This window comes from Henckelia pumila, chromosome 2 (genome assembly GCF_033568475.1).
Source record: "Henckelia pumila isolate YLH828 chromosome 2, ASM3356847v2, whole genome shotgun sequence".
NCBI classification, from domain to species: domain Eukaryota; kingdom Viridiplantae; phylum Streptophyta; class Magnoliopsida; order Lamiales; family Gesneriaceae; genus Henckelia; species Henckelia pumila.
The window spans coordinates 16266787-16284631 of NC_133121.1; the positions used below are offsets into that span (position 1 = coordinate 16266787).

At 33.1% G+C, this 17845-nt stretch overlaps 2 protein-coding genes across 6 annotated transcripts; one reads left to right on the plus strand and one right to left on the minus strand.

Moving 5' to 3' along the window:
* Positions 1-7317: 7317 nt before the first annotated feature.
* LOC140881703 (B3 domain-containing transcription factor ABI3-like) lies at positions 7318-10961 on the plus strand. 3 transcript variants are annotated; one of them, XM_073287219.1, is made up of 7 exons: positions 7318-7677; positions 7750-9412; positions 9493-9588; positions 9728-9828; positions 9906-9952; positions 10192-10268; positions 10640-10961. In XM_073287219.1, the coding sequence occupies exons 2-7, from the start codon at positions 7757-7759 to the stop codon at positions 10760-10762; spliced, it is 2100 nt and encodes a 699-aa protein (XP_073143320.1). In that variant the 5' UTR covers positions 7318-7677; positions 7750-7756; the 3' UTR covers positions 10763-10961. The 3 variants fall into 3 exon arrangements, with proteins under 3 accessions (XP_073143320.1, XP_073143319.1, XP_073143321.1); XM_073287218.1 differs by having other exon boundaries at positions 7318-9412; XM_073287220.1 differs by having other exon boundaries at positions 7318-9412; positions 9731-9828.
* A 1616-nt stretch (positions 10962-12577) lies between these two features.
* On the minus strand, positions 12578-15890 carry LOC140881704 (uncharacterized). 3 transcript variants are annotated; one of them, XM_073287222.1, is made up of 5 exons: positions 15713-15890; positions 15178-15247; positions 14878-15011; positions 13197-14364; positions 12578-12930 (listed from the first exon to the last, which is right to left on the minus strand). In XM_073287222.1, the coding sequence occupies exon 4, from the start codon at positions 14353-14355 to the stop codon at positions 13216-13218; it is 1140 nt and encodes a 379-aa protein (XP_073143323.1). In that variant the 5' UTR covers positions 14356-14364; positions 14878-15011; positions 15178-15247; positions 15713-15890; the 3' UTR covers positions 12578-12930; positions 13197-13215. The 3 variants fall into 3 exon arrangements, with proteins under 3 accessions (XP_073143323.1, XP_073143324.1, XP_073143325.1); XM_073287223.1 differs by having other exon boundaries at positions 13197-14377; XM_073287224.1 differs by lacking the exon at positions 15178-15247.
* Between the last annotated feature and the right edge of the window lie 1955 nt (positions 15891-17845).

Genomic DNA, 17845 nt, shown 5'->3' on the forward strand with positions numbered 1-17845 from the left:
GTTTTCTCTTTCCCGGAAAATTTTTATTTTTGTTAGCATTTAATTCAATCAAATTTTTCTTTACATCAATAGGTGATTTACCTGTAGGATCAGATTGATTGCTATTGATTGCTATTCTCTTATTTAATATGCATCCTTATAATTAAATCCTTGAGTCACATTTCCTTTCGTTTGTAATTTAGATAATTTTTGAAATCTTTCTACGAAGGCGAAAGTTTCTCAATTATCGAAGTCACTTGGAAAGTTTTATTTATTTGCATACCCTCGGCATGCAAATCATGTAGCAACAGTTGCAATTCCTGAAACTGGATCAAAAAACATATTTAATTTCAATCCTCTTGAAATCTAAAAACTTACCAACAATGAGCTTTTTCATTCCGACATCTTCAACTTGATATTTATTTTCCAGATATTTCCACACATCCTTTGAGGTTTTGGATTGAAAATACACGATATACAACGTGTTATCCAAACCATTGATAATATAGTTGCGACAAAGGTAGTCTTCATTTTTTCATGCATCATAGACAACCCTTTTATCTGTCAGTTTCATTCTCCGACACATCATGGGCTCTCTTATGCAGGAACGTCACCAGATTCGGTGTGGTTAGAAAAATCAATCTCTTTTGGTACCATCTTTTGAAATCGTCACCTGAAAACTTCTTTAGTTTTTCAACATGTGTCGTTAGAATAGTAATTTGAACAGGGGCAGTAGATGAGGAAGCCATTCCAGAATGCACAAAAAATTCATCTTAAGTTTTTTTGGTCCGGAGTACTATGCAAAATAAAAATGTATGACTTGTGTCTTGACATATGTTGCAATATGTACTGAGACAGGACACGAACAGAAAGCTTTATGTCGATGTTAAAGTTGAACTCTATCTCTTTAATACAAACTTGTCCCACTCATGATACTTATGGAACATGAAAATTATCTCTCAAGATACAATAACTTATGTTTTGTAATAAGAGCACTCCAAATTACAAAATTTTGTGAACGTGAAAATTTTTTTTGAATTTTTTTTGGAATGAAGAACATAAATATACGCAGTAAATTAAGAGTGAATGAAAATTCAATGCAATAAAATTCCAGACGGCGTAAACTAACTCTATTCAGACATAGAGGTCTATATATAGACATTCAAAGGTTGGAGGAACCTTTCCACAAATTGGCGTCTCTTGGATGAGAATCAATCAGATATATCAGATTTGATCTCGTCCGAATGATCTCAACCACTGGATGACATGCTCTTGTAGGATTAAATCTCGTGCGTTTATTTACAGATCAACAATTTGTGGATCGCTCCCCTTGTAGATTATCACATCCATTTGATACACCAGATCTCAACCACCCAATCTAATGGGTCCAGATTCATCCGACTTTAATCTAACAATTTTGGTCCAAGAATCATCACAACCCTTCATCTAGGTCTTATGAATTAACACATGATTGCCACTCAACCGCCTCCATGTCACGCGTCCAGTGGCATGCAGTCATACACAAAGTGAACCATCAATCCACCCTTTACGCCTATGTGCGCTCGGGCTCGGTCGGTGCGTTGCACCTTCCTCACCCCTAGTTAACTTGAACTATTTAATTAATCAATATACACAATCTAGTATATATGTATGAATAGACCTCACTCCTAGTTAACTTGAACTATTTAATTAATCAATATACACAATATAGTATGTATGTATGAATAGAAAGTATTAAACTTTTCATGTGGACAAGTTTTATTTCACCTACAACACATTATATAAATTATTAGTTCTTGAACATTAATATTAAATAATAAATTTCTCGTTCACTCGAAATAGATTTTGAGCAAATTAATTTTCAAAATATATCTACTCGAAATGTAGATTTCAATTTTCAAGACAATTTTCAGTTTATTGGACGAGTGATGCTCGATTAATTTTCAAAGCTTAATTAATGGCCTCAAATCCCATTTCCAAAAAAAAAAATATTCTTTTGATATAAAATTACAGATAAAAAGTAATCCAAAAGTTGAAAAAAAAATAAAGATAAAGAACTAAAATTCAAATTTGATAATATATTAAAACAAAATCAACGAGATGTGAACATAAGTAATTTACCCTTGAAATCAAGAAACCAATATCATATTATAAAAGAATATCACGATGTACTTTCACTTTGTCATGGCTTTATTTTCCCTATATGTTTTTTATGGTCGCCGGAGGACTCTTTGGTTTATCGTCAATGAATTTAATTATAATTCTTGAAATAATTTAATTTAATTATAATTCTTGAAATAATTTAATTTAATTTTTTGTTAAAAAATATATTTAAATGAAGTTACATTTCATTGTGTGTTCTTTTTAATTTAAAAAATATTGACGACGATAATTTAATTTAAATTAATAAATTGATTATATAATGTGTTAAGATTGAAGATATAGTTTAGACAAGAGCTTGAATAAACTTTTTAAAACTTTTATACTAAACTTGAACTGACCTTAATTGTTGTCAGTTTTCCATTAATTTTTTTTTTCTTCAAACGTACAGTTAGATGCACCTTTTGACTTGAGTACTTGAAAATGAATTTTCAACTTACGGAAATGTCTAGCACCAACTAGTCAGCTAATATACTCTTATGACTTAAAATCTTTTAACGGATTGAAAGAATAAAAAATATGCAGCATTTAGAAAATATAATTCACAAAGTAAATGACACGGAGACAATGTTTAAGAGACTTTTTAGGAATCATTTAGGTAGTGTTTGGAAGAGCTTTTAGGAAGCACTTGTCAGATTTTCGTTAACTAAATTTCACAAAATTTCAAAAATTTTATTAATGAAAAGTTGAGAAGTTCTTCCTAGAAACTCTTCCAAACACTACTTTATCAGTTTATCCTTCAAAAAATTTTAAAATGTTATGAAATTTTGTGAAAAAAAAGTTAAGAAATGCTTTCTTGAAGCTTTACCAAATACTACCTCAATATGTATAGAAGATCGAAGGAAAATATCTTTCCACGTCTCCCTTGCTTCTTCAACAAAGTAATCAAACAATAGTTGTCTTGAATCTTATAGGTTCAGACTGCAGACAGAGTGAACTAGTTCAATCGGATAGTTTGTATAAAACAATTTGAGTGGTTGTGATAAAATATTGTTCGAAAGGTGTGCAGGGTTGATCATCTTGATGATAATAATATGTGAATGCTCGAGAAGTTCTTGTAAATCAGGTTACAAAGAAATTTTCTAATGTTTTTTTTATCTTCTTTAAATACTTGAACTATCTTTGAACATTGACCGCGCGACGCTGAAGTAACATTTCTTTTGTTTTTTTTTTTATTTTATTTTCATTTCAGCATATAATTTTTATTGGCATCTAAATAAAATCTAACAATTAAAACACTGTTTGGTTTAAGTGATGATATAAATAATACATAGATAAGTAATATAATATAATAAAAAATAAATAAGAAATGATAGTTAAAATAGTATTGGATTTAATTGATAGATTATAGTTTATTTTATTTGATTGATTAAATTTTATATAAAAATGTTAAATGACTATTTTGTCCTTTTAATAATAAATAAAATAAAAATTATATTATTTATAAGGGATAATATAGTAATTTAAATTTAATGATTTGATTTATTTATTATAAATAATTAATGATTTAATTGATGTAAAATAAATAGTTAATATATAAATAAATAATATGATAAGAAAAACGTGAGATGTGATGAGATAATTATACATATATTAGTAATATAATGAATAGAATGATCTATAACAGTTTTTGATAAAGTCAATTCATAATGAGATAGAACTTTAAAAGCGTATATAATTTGTCTTATTAAAATACGTTCTTGAATCTTGAAGGAATCAATTATTTCTGACTTGTTAAGATGATGGTATAGTATCTTGAATCGATATTCGAATGCACAAATCAGATATTTAAACACTCGAGCTTGAATTTTGTCAGAAGCTTAAGTGTTATAGATGTTATATAATATTGGAAATCTCGGGAAAAAAAATAAATCGATCCAACTTAATTCCAAAATAATCAACTCAAAACCTATAAATACATTACCTTAAAAAAAACCTATAAATTAGGCGTGCAAACCAATCGAATCGAGCCGAATAATGGTAAAATTTTAAGGTTCGAACTCGACTCGATAAGAGTATATTCGAGTTCGAGCTCGATTCGAAGTTCGATAATTTCAAATATTTTGGCTCGAGCTCGGCTCGAAATGAAGTTCGAATTCGAATTCGGTTCAAAATATTCTAAACCTATTCGTGAATTATTCGGATATTATGGTTCGAAGAGCTCGAAATGTTCGAAAAAGTTCGAAATGTATATATATTTATTATATAATTATATTATATTAATTAAATATTAAGGCTCGCGAACCATCGAACAGAGTAATTTCGGCTCGAGATCGGCTCGAAAAAAGTTTGAACATGTTCGAATTCGGCTCGAATTCGATAAGCTCAAATATGAATCAAATATTTATCGAGAGGGCTCGTAGAACTCACTAACATGTTCGATTCGTTTGCATCACTACTATAAATACATGGAAAATAAAAACTGATTCCTCATATATTAATAACTCGACGCTGTTTACTATAGCAAAATCTAAGAATTTTCAAACTAACGTTCACGTACACTCTCCCTCGCAGCGTCACCATTTGTACTATCATGTATTTTTGCACTTTATTATACAATTTTTGCTAATTAATTGAGTGCCTGAATTTTTATTTCTTATTGATATGTGTAATACGTGTCTCAAAAAATACAATTGAGCTTGGGGTGATCATTCGACTAATTCGGTCAAAAATCAAACTGAATTATTTTTAGGCTAATCGAATCGAATTTATGCTAAAATCGATTTAATCGAATCGAATTAAAATCGATTAATTCGATCGGTCACCGAAATAACCTATTTTTTACAAAATAAAATTATAAAATACAAAATTCTATAAAATTAATGATTGAAACATGACATTTTTATCATAATAAAACACATTAAGTTTAAAATTTTAAAATAACTAAAATTAAGTACAATATTAAATATAAACACATTAAACAAAATATTATAAATTATATGTAAAGCCTAACAAAAAATTCAAATTTTAATTTTTTATAATTCAGTTAACCAAAATTTTTTTGATGAAAATCGAACCTAATTACCGATTTAACGAAATTTTCTAACACTAAAATCGAATTTTCGAAATCAATCAGTTCGATCGATTAATTCAATTTGACTGAAATAATGCTCACCCTTAATTGAGATAAAAAAAAATATATAAATCTAGTGGAATGTAATTTCACCTACAAATTTAGTATGTAAATTTTATTTTCGGGTTTTTAAATATTTTAATTAGATTTGTTAAAACAAATTTTATATATATATATATATATATATATATATATATATATATATATATAACACTTCAATGATTATTTTTCTCGCACTTTTTTATTCCCGTGAAATAAATTTTGATAATGATCGATTGCTATGTCAATATATGATAGAAAAATAAACGTAAAAAATACAATAAGAATGCAAAAATTATTTTATTCACATATAAATGTTTTGTTTTTCTAATCTATTGAAGTCCAACGTGGAAAATTGTAAATCCGGGTACGATGTTACCTATGACAATATCTATTTTTTTTTATTTGTTTTAAAAAATGACATTTATTTATTAGATTTAAGGGTGGGAAAATCACAAAAATCCGGACGTACGATGTCACCATTTTAAGGGGGAAAATTCACAATAATCCCAACATTTTAGCTGTTGTAAGGTATGATGTATTTTATTTCTACATTCGTCCAAACTTACTTACATTATTTTTATAATTAAAATTTATATGTGGTGTCAAAATTTTTTTTTAAATTTATATGTGTAGAGTGAAAGAATATAATTATTAATAATAATAGTATAAAAACTCATATGACCCAATTTCAAGGTCAATTTTATGAGAAATATATTTTACTGACTTGAGTCCCACGAAAAAATATTATATTTTATATCAAATATTTTATTTTTCACATAAAACTCCTATGAAATGTAATCACAAGCCAATTTCGAATATCTTATTTACCGACCAATTTAAAAATTATTAATTTTCATGTAAAAATATACTACATATGTCTCATATATATTGTCTTCTTTTTTTTTTCACACAGATTAAGAAAAAGTTATTGGCAAAGTAAATTTTATATAAACTTCATATTTTATCCCTATTTAATGTATAAAAAATTAATTGCACAATTTTCAAGGTATAAAGATATATTAGTAAAGAAGTGTAAAAAAATATTACTAAATATAGTATATTACTACACATTTGGGACAAACAAAAAAAAACGTGAACAATATAATTGGGACAAAAGAAATATTATTTTTCATTGTAAATATAAATTGATTCTACCCATCTCATGAATATAAACTGGTAAGATCGCATCACAACAACGTTTTTCTACTTTTCATTATAAATCTGGTCAATCTGTATCTTTGATATAAATTCACGAGACTTAATCTATTAATAATTATTATTAAATAAACAAAAATATTTCCTCGAAAGCCAAAAATCAAAATGAATAAAAATAGGCATTTGCTACATGCTCAAGCAATGCAAATATATATATATATACACACTGTATGTATGTATATATATATATATATTTTTTTAAAAAAAAAAAAGTGGTAAAAAAACAAAAAGAAACTCGTATACTTCTTCTGGAAGAGTCCTTAGTGACGTCATATCACGAATTCCCATGTTATTCTTCTTTCTCCACCTTATCTTCAATTTTAAATTTAAACCCCAAATTACACGCAATAAAACATTTTTCTTATTATATTTTATTAAATTCTAATATTTATTTGTTTTTTTAAAAAAAAAAGAAAATTCATTTTATCTTCTATTTCAAAGTAAATAACTTTTTTTTTAAATTTCATTTGAGCATGTATTAAAGTTTTATTACAGCCATCTAAAAGTTGTTAAATTATTTTCTTTTCCACGCATATATGTATTTATTATTATGTATACATATTACCTAAAAATATCGATATAATTACAAACACAGGCACCGATGAAATTTTGATAAAAATAAAAAAAAAAGAAAAGAAAAGAAAAGAAACCATTAGAACTTATCGGCTAAGAAACAAACGGAACAATTTTTCAAAAGAAAGAGCGAGGCTTTTAGGTTTTGCTCATCTAATATTCTATTTTTTAATTAATTCAAAAATAAAGTGTTCGGGAAACCATTAAATGTAATCGAAAGAGCTTGAAAATTCCGCACAACAGAACAAAGTGAGCATTAACAATGGTGGTTGGGTTTCACCGAACCTTTGCCCTTTTAGGGTTCATCTCTGGAATATGATGATTGATATATACCATTCTCTTTATATATATATATAAAAAAAGATAATTATATAATAATAATTTATTTTCTTTTTGTTTTTGTGAAATCTGATTGTATAATAAATGTGGGCTTGGTGAAGGGCCTTGGGTCGCTTTCTTGGATTTTCTATTCATAAAAGTACAGTACAGTTACTGGAATATATTTTCGGGGGCGGATGGGAAACCTTGGATGTATGTTTTGTTATGGGTGATGCAAGTTGCAAGATTTGAAGCAAGATCCTTTATTTGTTTCCTTAGTTGGTTACAAATTTCTGTTCTTTCCTTTTATGTACAAGGTTTGTTATCTGGTCTCCTTTCTTTTTCTGGGAAATTCACTGTGCTGAATCAAGAAATTTTGATTTTTGAAGGTTCGGGATGATTGAGGAAGGAGGAGGGGGAGGTGGGTCGCCTGTTGCTGACCGCGATCGGCGCTCTTCTGGCCGGAATTGTGGGGAGGACTACGGCGGTGGTATGGAAGTGGAGGAGCAAGGTGTGGTGGTGATGGAGGAGAAGGATTTTTGGTTTGAAAAGGAACAAGAAAATACTACTCTTCTAGATATGAATGACGCTTCTGTCTTGTTCGGTGATTTTCCCTCTCTGCCGGAGTTGCCTTGCATGTCTTCGTCTTCGTCGTCTTCCACCGCCCCGGCGGCGGGGCGGAACATCGCGGCCACGCCTTCGTCTTCCTCCGCCGCTTCATCCTCGCCCGAGGCTTCGTGGGCGGTGCCGAAGAGGAAGAGGAGCCAGAATGAAGCGGGCTACGCCGTAGTGTCCGCATCCACCACCGCCACTGATATTGCGGCGACGCCGTCTGACCTTGAAGGTACACTCGACGCTGATTGCGTTCATATGATGGAGAATTTGGGGTACATGGATTTGATTGACAGCAATGAATTATGGGACCCATCTTCACTGTTCGAGAGCCAAGAAACCATTCCAGGCCAAGAGGCGCCGCCGCCGCATAAAGCCCAATGCCAAGAAGAGAACGACGGGTTCAGTTTCCTAAGAGGGAACAAGGAGCTCTCCATGATTTTCCTGGATTGGCTGAAGCAAAACAAAGATCACATCTCCGCAGAGGATGTGAGGAAGATAAAACTCAACCGATCCACCATCGAAAATGCTTCGAAACGATTGGGACGAACTAAAGAAGGCATGAAACGTCTCCTGAAATTGATTCTTGAATGGGTGGAGCAACACCAGCTCCAAAAGAATGGCGGCGGCGGCCGCCCCCAATCTCACTATCAGTATCAAGAAAACCCCGGTGTTAATCCAACCCTTGTTCCCAACTCCAGTTTTAGTTACATTAATGTTGTCTCTCCCGATAACTCGAACCAACGCTGCTTTCCCACGGCCTCGTGTATGATTCCTGTACCGATGCCTCAGGTTCTTGAATCCGCCACCCTGGTGGCGGCGACCCCGGGTCTTCCTCCTCCTCCGGCAGTTGGGTACTGTAATATGGGCGGTGCAACGTATTCGAACCCGCCGCTTCCGGTCCCTCCTGCATACCATCATCATCAGCAAGTGATGAATATGATGCCTTGTACAGCACCATCATCAGAATACCAGATGATGAACAATGCTCAAGCCTGGACTCCAGCCCCTTATACCGTGTCCATGTCGCCGCAATTTAGCCATTCTAGGGATAATAGTCATCCTGTTTCGTCCTATCAACAAGTTTTCGTGGGGAATCCGTATCAGACTTCTGCTCCAAATGGGGAGAATTTGGTTAGGTCAGGCTGTTCTGCAACTAGAGAGGCCCGAAAGAATAGAATGGCTCGGCAAAAACGGCTCTACTCGAACCATCACCGACATAAAAATCAAATAGATTGTTCACATCCGATTGGCGATCCAGTTAGTTCACCGGAAGATTGGGTTTATTCTCCTGTCACTGATTCTGCGTCGACTCCCCCAACGGATAGTGTGCCAATACCACCTGTTGATGCTTCTCAACCTTCCGAAGATCAAGTCAAACAAGGTTCAATGCAACTGCAGGATTTTCGACCAGAATCATATTCAGATCAACTTCAAAATGTACTTGGTTTTTTGTCTGAATTTAGACTCAGATTGGAGGTTATAATGATTAACATTTCTGTTTGATTTTGTTCTTGCAGGGTTGTTCAAAGACGGAGAGGAACTTGAAGTTTTTGATGCAGAAAGTCTTGAAGCAAAGTGATGTTGGTAATCTAGGACGGATCGTGTTGCCAAAAGTAATTTTCAGTCTTAGCTAAATATTGCTGTGATTGCATTCCATTGCTTGCAATTAGGATTTTTATAAAATTGCATATGAGAACCTGTTAGAATATGTCTCTGTAAAGTTTAATAATTTCACGATATCCATGCCATCAGAAGGAGGCTGAAAACCATCTCCCGGAACTCGGAACCAGGGATGGAGTTACAATTGCCATGGAAGATATTGGTGCTTCTCGGGTCTGGAATATGCGATATAGGTACAGATGCATATATATTTTTATTGCAATCACATTTTTCCGACTTGGAAATTTACTGGATTTGATTTATGTTACAGGTTTTGGCCAAATAACAAAAGTAGAATGTACCTTCTTGAAAACACAGGTAAAATATATGGTGTTTGGATGAATGGATTTGAAGCTAGTAATTGGTTTGTTTGACAAAATCCGCTTGACAATTGATTTAAAATTACAGCTAGTTCTATTTTGAATCGTTGGGGTGAATTTCAAATTCACTCAAATATTGAGTTATTTCAGATATCCCTCGTATTCAAATCATTCAATCCAAATGCAACCTTATGCAAATAGGTCATGCTTTTATTAATCATGTGGTTGGTTTCTTAGGAGATTTTGTGAAGGTAAATGGACTTCAAGAAGGAGATTTTATAGTGATCTACCTGGACACAAAATGTGGCAAATATGTAAGATTTCCTTTTCTTTTACCTTTTCTCGTGTATCGTTGGACCTAAGAAATTTCCAGAAGTCGTGAAAGCCGATGTTATATGTTGGCGAAACGTGAAACTTTAAAAATTGTACATGATATTTCTCTTTGATTACCTTCTGAGGTTGCTGCCGGCACACCCCCTACGAATGTGTTTTCTTTGGTTTGAAATTGTGTTTGTAGTGTGGCTTGTTATTTGCCTAAAACTATTTCAAATCTTTTGATCTTACGCCAACTGAAATCTTCATTACATGTCCCATAAATCTAAAAGGTTTGTTGCAAAATGATCAAGTTCCCATAGGATACAAGCAAACCTTGTTTTGATGAATCTTGTGTGGTTTATACTTTCAGATGATTAGAGGAGTAAAAGTGCGTCCACCCGAAGCCAAGCCGGAGAAACCAACGGGGAGGAGAAATGCTCGGAACTTATCACGTCCTCATATTCGCTCTTCTCCTGGACCAGCTGTGACATGAACTTTGAAAAAAAGTTTTTCAGGGAAAACTTTGGACGATGAAACTCTCATTTCTATGATTTTCTGCCTTACATAACTGACTAATTTCTTGTGCGAATTTGATGTTTAAGAGCCAAGAATTGTGCTATGATTTTAGCTAGGGGGAATCCTTTGGAGTAGTAATCATTTTGGGCGGTCTTTAGTATGACTAATTATGTATTTGTAGGTAGGTTGATATACAAACTATATCCAACCAAAGATTTATCAATCAAGTACATTTTCCATTTTTGATTTTTTGATTTTTTTTTTTTTGGCTTCTTTTGGTTAATCTATTTTTTGGGAGTATTTCATGATGAATTTGGACTTCGATTATAGTCCATGCATTTGTCATAGATTAATGTTCAACATCATGTCTTTTCTCTTCATTCAAGTCAAAGTTTGAATCTGTTGGAAGTCAAGGCATTTTGTTTTTCTTCTTTTGGGTAAAATTCCTTTCTTCAAAGTTTGAATTTAGGAAAACAAACGAAACAATACATGATCTCCTAGATTGATTATGCAACAATTATTTTTCAAGATATTATGAATATAAATTTTAATTAAAAATATTTTCCCTCCCTTAAATTGAATTCGAATAGTCTAAATTGCGTAACTTAAATCTTGTATTTAAATAATTATAATTCCACATTATTCAAATTTAAGAAATACAAAACTGTACTATGATCTAGACATTTCAAAGAGCTAGCGAGGTAGTCTATTCAACCAATCATTAGGCAAAGACCAATTATGGTTCGGTCCGCTTTTTTAGAAATTATCGATACAAATATCTTATAACACAATGCACATATTTGATACAAATCTCTTATAACACAATTCACATATTTTAGACGACAGATTCATCTATTTTAATTTTTAGGTGACGAAACGATCAACTCGACATGCTTACGATTCATCTATTTTAGACGACAGAGCGAGCAACTCAACATGCCTAGCAATTTCCTGCCAGATTAATCCGTCTAGCCCATTTTAGAGAAATTTTTTATACTAATTATTCTAATGTTCCCTGTTATATTAACAATTAATTAACATATCTTCGATTTTTATTAGTGTTATAATTTTTTAGATAGGTTGAAATAGAATTATAGAAACGTGAGATTCAATTATTGATGTAACAACTAACATGAAATACCATAAAAATTAGATAGTGTTTGACCGTGCTTTTAAAAAGCACTTATTAGTTTTTCTTTACAAAATTTCAAAATTTTGTTAAAAAAAATTGAGAAGAGCCAATCACTACATTACTGACATGGATTTATTTCCCCATTTTGACTCAGTTCTCGTTGTTATATTGAAACCATACCTGAAAAACAATATTGTTTCTAATTTTTCGACCTAGATTCCGATTGAGTTAATATATATATATATATATATATATATATATATATATATATATATATATATATATATTTATTTTCAAAAAAAAACATTTATCTCTAATTCACGACAAGCATTCACTCAATGCAGCCAAAAAGTACGGGGATATCCATCTAAAGAATAAGAAATGAGTGATGCAATATTTACAACGAAATTTGTACAACAAATCTTATAACACAAAAAATTCAATACAAGAATTTAATTTATCAAAATCTCACGATACATTAAATACAAAATCTCGCGATAAAATAGCAAAATCTCACGATATTATTGTTGTAAATATGAAATATCGTTGTACACAATAAATATTGTACCTCTAGCATTTTCCATAAGGAATTATGTGCTAAGCAATTAAAGGCAAATTTAGATGCTCGAAATTCGAGCAACGTTTTAAAACTTAAAATAATGAACATTCAGTGTAGCTTAACACCTTGGGAAAGTGAAATTTACAATGTTTAATGAACAAATTACATCATTCTTAAATTCAGCGACACATCCATAGTATCATCATGAACAACTAAACGAGAGTTGAATCAGACTGCATGTTAAATTACACAAATTATATATTACAGATTTGAATCTGGAAACACAGAAGTTATTAACAAACCTTGGATTACAACAAAGGAAAGGACAAGTGCAACAGTTCCAAGAAACAATTCCCAGAATTGTTTTCTGTCCATTTACAGGTTGGAGCCGACACGGCATCACGCCTTGTGCTTCAGTCGACGTGATCAAGAGAAAACCATGTCATGCAGATCACTGAAACATCATAAGAAAAAAACCTAAAAGGTCAGCTAGAATTAGTTACCATCAGTTATCCAAGCCACATGGCAAACTGAGTAGATTGAGTGGGAAGGGAAATGGATAAGTACGCGCATCTTTGAAAATTCTTCAAAGTTCATGAAGATATATATTATAAGAAGAAAAGGTAAAATTTGAACCCAGAAAGCATATTAAAATACACTTCATTAATAATTTCAAATCCACCCACCCCTACACGTTTTCACAAACAAAAAAAGAGCTACCCGAAGCATATTGAGCGGACTAAGACTGATCTTCATCTGACTGAGCACGGCCCAATCTCTGACGCCTTCTGGGGTATGGAGGAGCGTCATCCCCAATATCACTTAGTATACTTGAATTCAGTTCAGCATCTCCATCTTCTTCATCATGATCATCATCATCTTGAAGACCTAAAAGATTTTCTCCCCATAGGTAGCGGTGTCTGGAGACGGTTCTAGTGGCACGGCGGTACCTAGGGAACATTCTTGACCTGCCACCTCTCCGTTCTGCTCGTGAATCCATCGAGTCAATCATATGAAACAAGAAGAGCGTGCTTAACCACCGACCACCTTCATTGTCTCGTTCACCTGATAATCTATCAACATTATCGATAACATAATCACCGAGTACAATTGCACCAGGCATGGCTGATCGAATGGCACTGACAATATCATTGTACTCTCTCTGACGTTCAAGCGTACGCCATGCACTTTGTCTTGACGGATCAACATCAGCCGGCCGTACTGTTGGATGAACGCTTCTAGCATGCCGGCGCAACTCGTTATAATTACCAAAGAACGAGCAAGATTCGTGAGAACAACTTCTTGCCTTCAGGTTTAGGTACTTTCTAGCCTCTTCTACAACTCTGCATCCCAAAATATTCCCTCGGCACAAAGGGCATTTCAAATTCGATCCATCTGATTTCTCCATATTAGTTTCATCTAGATCAAGCCTTTCAGATGATGATGCTTCTTGATCTTGAAAACCAGGATTCACATTATGGATGGCACCTAGTCCAGATCCTCCAGGCATGTCCACAAATGCTGCAGAGCTACTAGCAGTAAGAGAAATATTCAAATTACTGTCACTTACATCAGTTGTCGGGTCGAAATCTCTACTTGTAGCAATAATAGTATCATGCTGACTTTCTTGAATCGAACTGAGAGCAGACAAGCAATCTACTTTTTCTTCTCTGAGTTTTTTAAATCTATCCAAGCAATTCGAATGCCTATAACTAGTATCACAAATGTAGGAACGACAGCCCTTGTCATGAGAGCTGCAAATGAGAAGAACGGCATTGTGTGGGTGGTCCATGCATATGGGACATGACGCTTCATCCCATTCCTTGTATAGCACACATACATCTGCATCATTTGGAATGCTTCTTTTTCTACAAGCCATCTACTTACACTGTGATATGTTGCTAGTGATAAATTAATTAGCATGCCATTTATAATCCACAACAATGCAAAAGAGAGAGAGGGAGACAGAAAACACTTATTCTATATAATGATGAAATAGAAATTGAAAAAACAGTATCTATGCTAAAGACAGCCATGGCTAGAAGACTTTCCCCAGGGTGGCAATGTGGCAAAAAAATTGGGGAATTCCTACCAACCAGAAGAACAAGAAAATAAAGCTTTCTTTATGACCTTGAAATTGAAATGTGCATCAACCCCCACCCCACCAAAACAAAAGGTTAAAAATCCTCTACCACGCCTGATTTGATCACAGTATAGAAGATATCTCCTTTTGCAAGTCGGGAACAAACAATTTCAAAAAGACCAAGCATGCATTGTTTTGATTTACCGACCAACCATGCACTGGGTAAATTGACCGCATTTCGGGCCACTGACTATCAATATTCAGAATTGTTAATGAAAACAGATTCAAGACTAACAGCCATTGCATTGATTTACTCACCGATATTGTACTGGAATTCTGTCTCTACGGTCAATTCCAGAAAATTGAAGAGCCGGAAATCTTGAGGAGAAATAAGCCTCAGATAACAGATTATTAAGTATTTATTAAACCAGAACACCAATGAGTCTCACAACCTGCAGTTGTTTCACATAACGTAAAATTCATTCACATACATGATAGTCAAAGATCAAACAATAATAACCTTACAGGACTAGTGTCCAAAACCAAAATGATCATCCTAAGCCAAGATTGAAATATATATATATATATACACACCACCAAGAAATAAAAACAAGCTACCTTCTCGGTTGGTTAAACGGACTCCAAGAAGCAATTACAGCATTTAAAATACTGTAAGAAAAGTGTGAACCTGTCGCCATAAGATGAGATAGCAACCTTTAATTTATGGTCAGCCATACAAATCCATTTACAAATTGGAATTAGATCATAGAAAAGCCTTCATAAAGCATCATCTTGTCACAGTCACAAGGCAAACTCTACAATTCTAAAATTATTACCACCAATTTCAATAAATACAAACAATTCCAAACATCAAGCTTCAGAAACCCATGAATTCCCAAATAATTTTGCAAAAGATAAATATCCACCCCTACACATCTTTAAGCCCTAGCCCTAAAAGACCAGAAATAATAATCTTCTATCATTACCATTCAACAAACAACATCATCCAATTACAAAAAAAAATAAATAAACGCAGATATGCACGAATACAAAGATCACTTAATATATATATATATAACCAACAAACGCATCAAATTGAGGTTGATCAAAACCCTTCCTGAAAAATTTCATGAAATTGAGGTTTCGGAATTACAATTTGCTGAAATTAAAGATGGCTTGGCTTTAATCCTTTGATCGATGGAACTTGTGAGGCGTTGAATAAACTCAATTCAAATAAAATCATGGTGAGAATATTCAAGATAGCGTCCATTCCAATGAAAGTCAGGTAAAAAAATGTTCCCATTCACTGACACTACATTGTGCCCACAGTTGGTGATGACGTCCAGTTCACAGGTTCAACATGTTAATTGTCATTAAATATCGCATAAATGTAATTTTTTTAAAAACCAAAATTGATTAATAAAAGAAAATAGATTATAAATTAGGTTAGTGTGTGATTATTAGCAATGTTAGAAATGTATAATACTGTATGATCAAGTATAACGATGATGTGAATGCAAAACATATTGAAGAATTTTACAGCTAATGTTTTAAATTAGACCAATTAATTTAGTTTATGTTCGATGACACGAGATATGAAATGAATGATGAAATAAATTAAATTAGAATCTCACAAAGAATTAATGCATTACACTTGATTTTTTTGAGATGACTAAAATTATACTATAAATTAAAAACGTTTTTTACGTTTAAGCTCGCAGTAATCGCTCTTAAGGTTAAAATTTAAGCTTAAGCTTGACTCTCATGCTTCGACACGCTTCACGCTTTTTAAAACCTTGGATTTTATGAACGTGGTTTTGAGTTCTATATTTATTCATGTTTATTTTATATATATATTAGTTTTTTGAAATTGAGCTCATATTTAATTGGATTTATACAAAATATATTTTTTTCAAAGATATTATCAGTCGGGTTTATCATCTCTCAAAAATATATTAATTTCTAGGGAACAACAAATTTTGATTGGTTTTTAAATCATTTTGTTTGGGTGAACTATTATCAAAGTCAATTTCAGAAATTTGAAGGATTGGGCTAATTTTTAAGGAAATATTTTATAAATAAAAAAATTACACACTATAGAGCATATTTTCTGCAAATTTGAAGGACTGGGCTAATTTTTAAGGAAATATTTTATAAATAAAAAAATTACACACTGTGGAGCATATTTTCTGCTGAAATATTGTGGGGTATGCTCTGGGGATTGGCCATGTTGCTCCCTCCTTTAGGTCCCTGCCGCTCGTGCACATCCCTCGATTTAACCTCTGCATGAACCAATGTGCCTCTGACTCATGTGGAATGGGATCTCCTTCGGGATCAACCATTTTTTCAATTAAATGAACATAATTATCATTCGTATCTGATTTAAAAACCAATATGCCGCATTTTATTACTGTAGTGACCCAACCCGGATCCACTAACTAATCAGATTTACGATAAAAACGCATGCAATTAAAACTTAAAGCGTAAGGAGCGGATAATTAAAATACAACAAATCCAATCGGCAGAATACAACCGACGATAACAATCGTGTATAAGTATTATTTATACAACCAAATCGAAGGTTCAGGATAAACAAATTCCTACCCTCTACAACCTCGCACTCCCCCAAGCTCAATCCTGCTGAGAGCCGCCTGAACCGTCCAGCCTCAAACCTGCCCCGCCACAAGGTACACCACGATACCCAAACACCAGGGCGTGAGCGAAAACGCTCAATACGAAAACAATGATTAAATACAAATATTCGCACACAATATGATTTAAAACTCAACTGAAAACACTTGCTCATGGCGCCGGGAATATACAGTACCGGCTAGAGAGCGACTCCGCGGGGTACTCGTATATTCTATATCAGGGCTGAGCCAACCCCATCCTGACCCGAATCCAAAACAGGATACAAGCCTCATGTGAAAACTGTCATACCTGACTCGAGTCCAAAATGAGATCATTGTTCCCTATGGAGACTGTCAATGGCTCACATCTCTCTGGATGCAGTCACACGTAAAATCATGTATGTGCTAAGACGGTAAAACATGCTAAAACATGATAAAGCATATAGCACATACTCATGCAACATACATGCAAATATATCATGCCGGTTATCTCGGTCAGTACTTACGTACCTCTAACACTGCTGGTCAAACCTAGCTCTGCTGGTCTAGACTCCAAGCCGACTAGTCCAGTCTACTGCTACTACAATGCAAATATCCATGCATCAACAATAAAGCTCTAAAAGCCTTAACTAAGCTAATGCATACTCCTAAATATT

Bases quoted from the DNA above. Each gene is read 5' to 3' on its own strand.
- LOC140881703 (XM_073287218.1), top strand. From the start codon at position 7,757: ATGATTGAGGAAGGAGGAGGGGGAGGTGGGTCGCCTGTTGCTGACCGC. The intron at 9,413-9,492 runs GTACTTGGTTTT...TTGTTCTTGCAG, and splicing joins ATTCAGATCAACTTCAAAAT to GGTTGTTCAAAGACGGAGAG. The intron at 9,829-9,905 runs GTACAGATGCAT...TTTATGTTACAG, and splicing joins GTCTGGAATATGCGATATAG to GTTTTGGCCAAATAACAAAA.
- LOC140881704 (XM_073287224.1), bottom strand. From the start codon at position 14,355: ATGGCTTGTAGAAAAAGAAGCATTCCAAATGATGCAGATGTATGTGTG.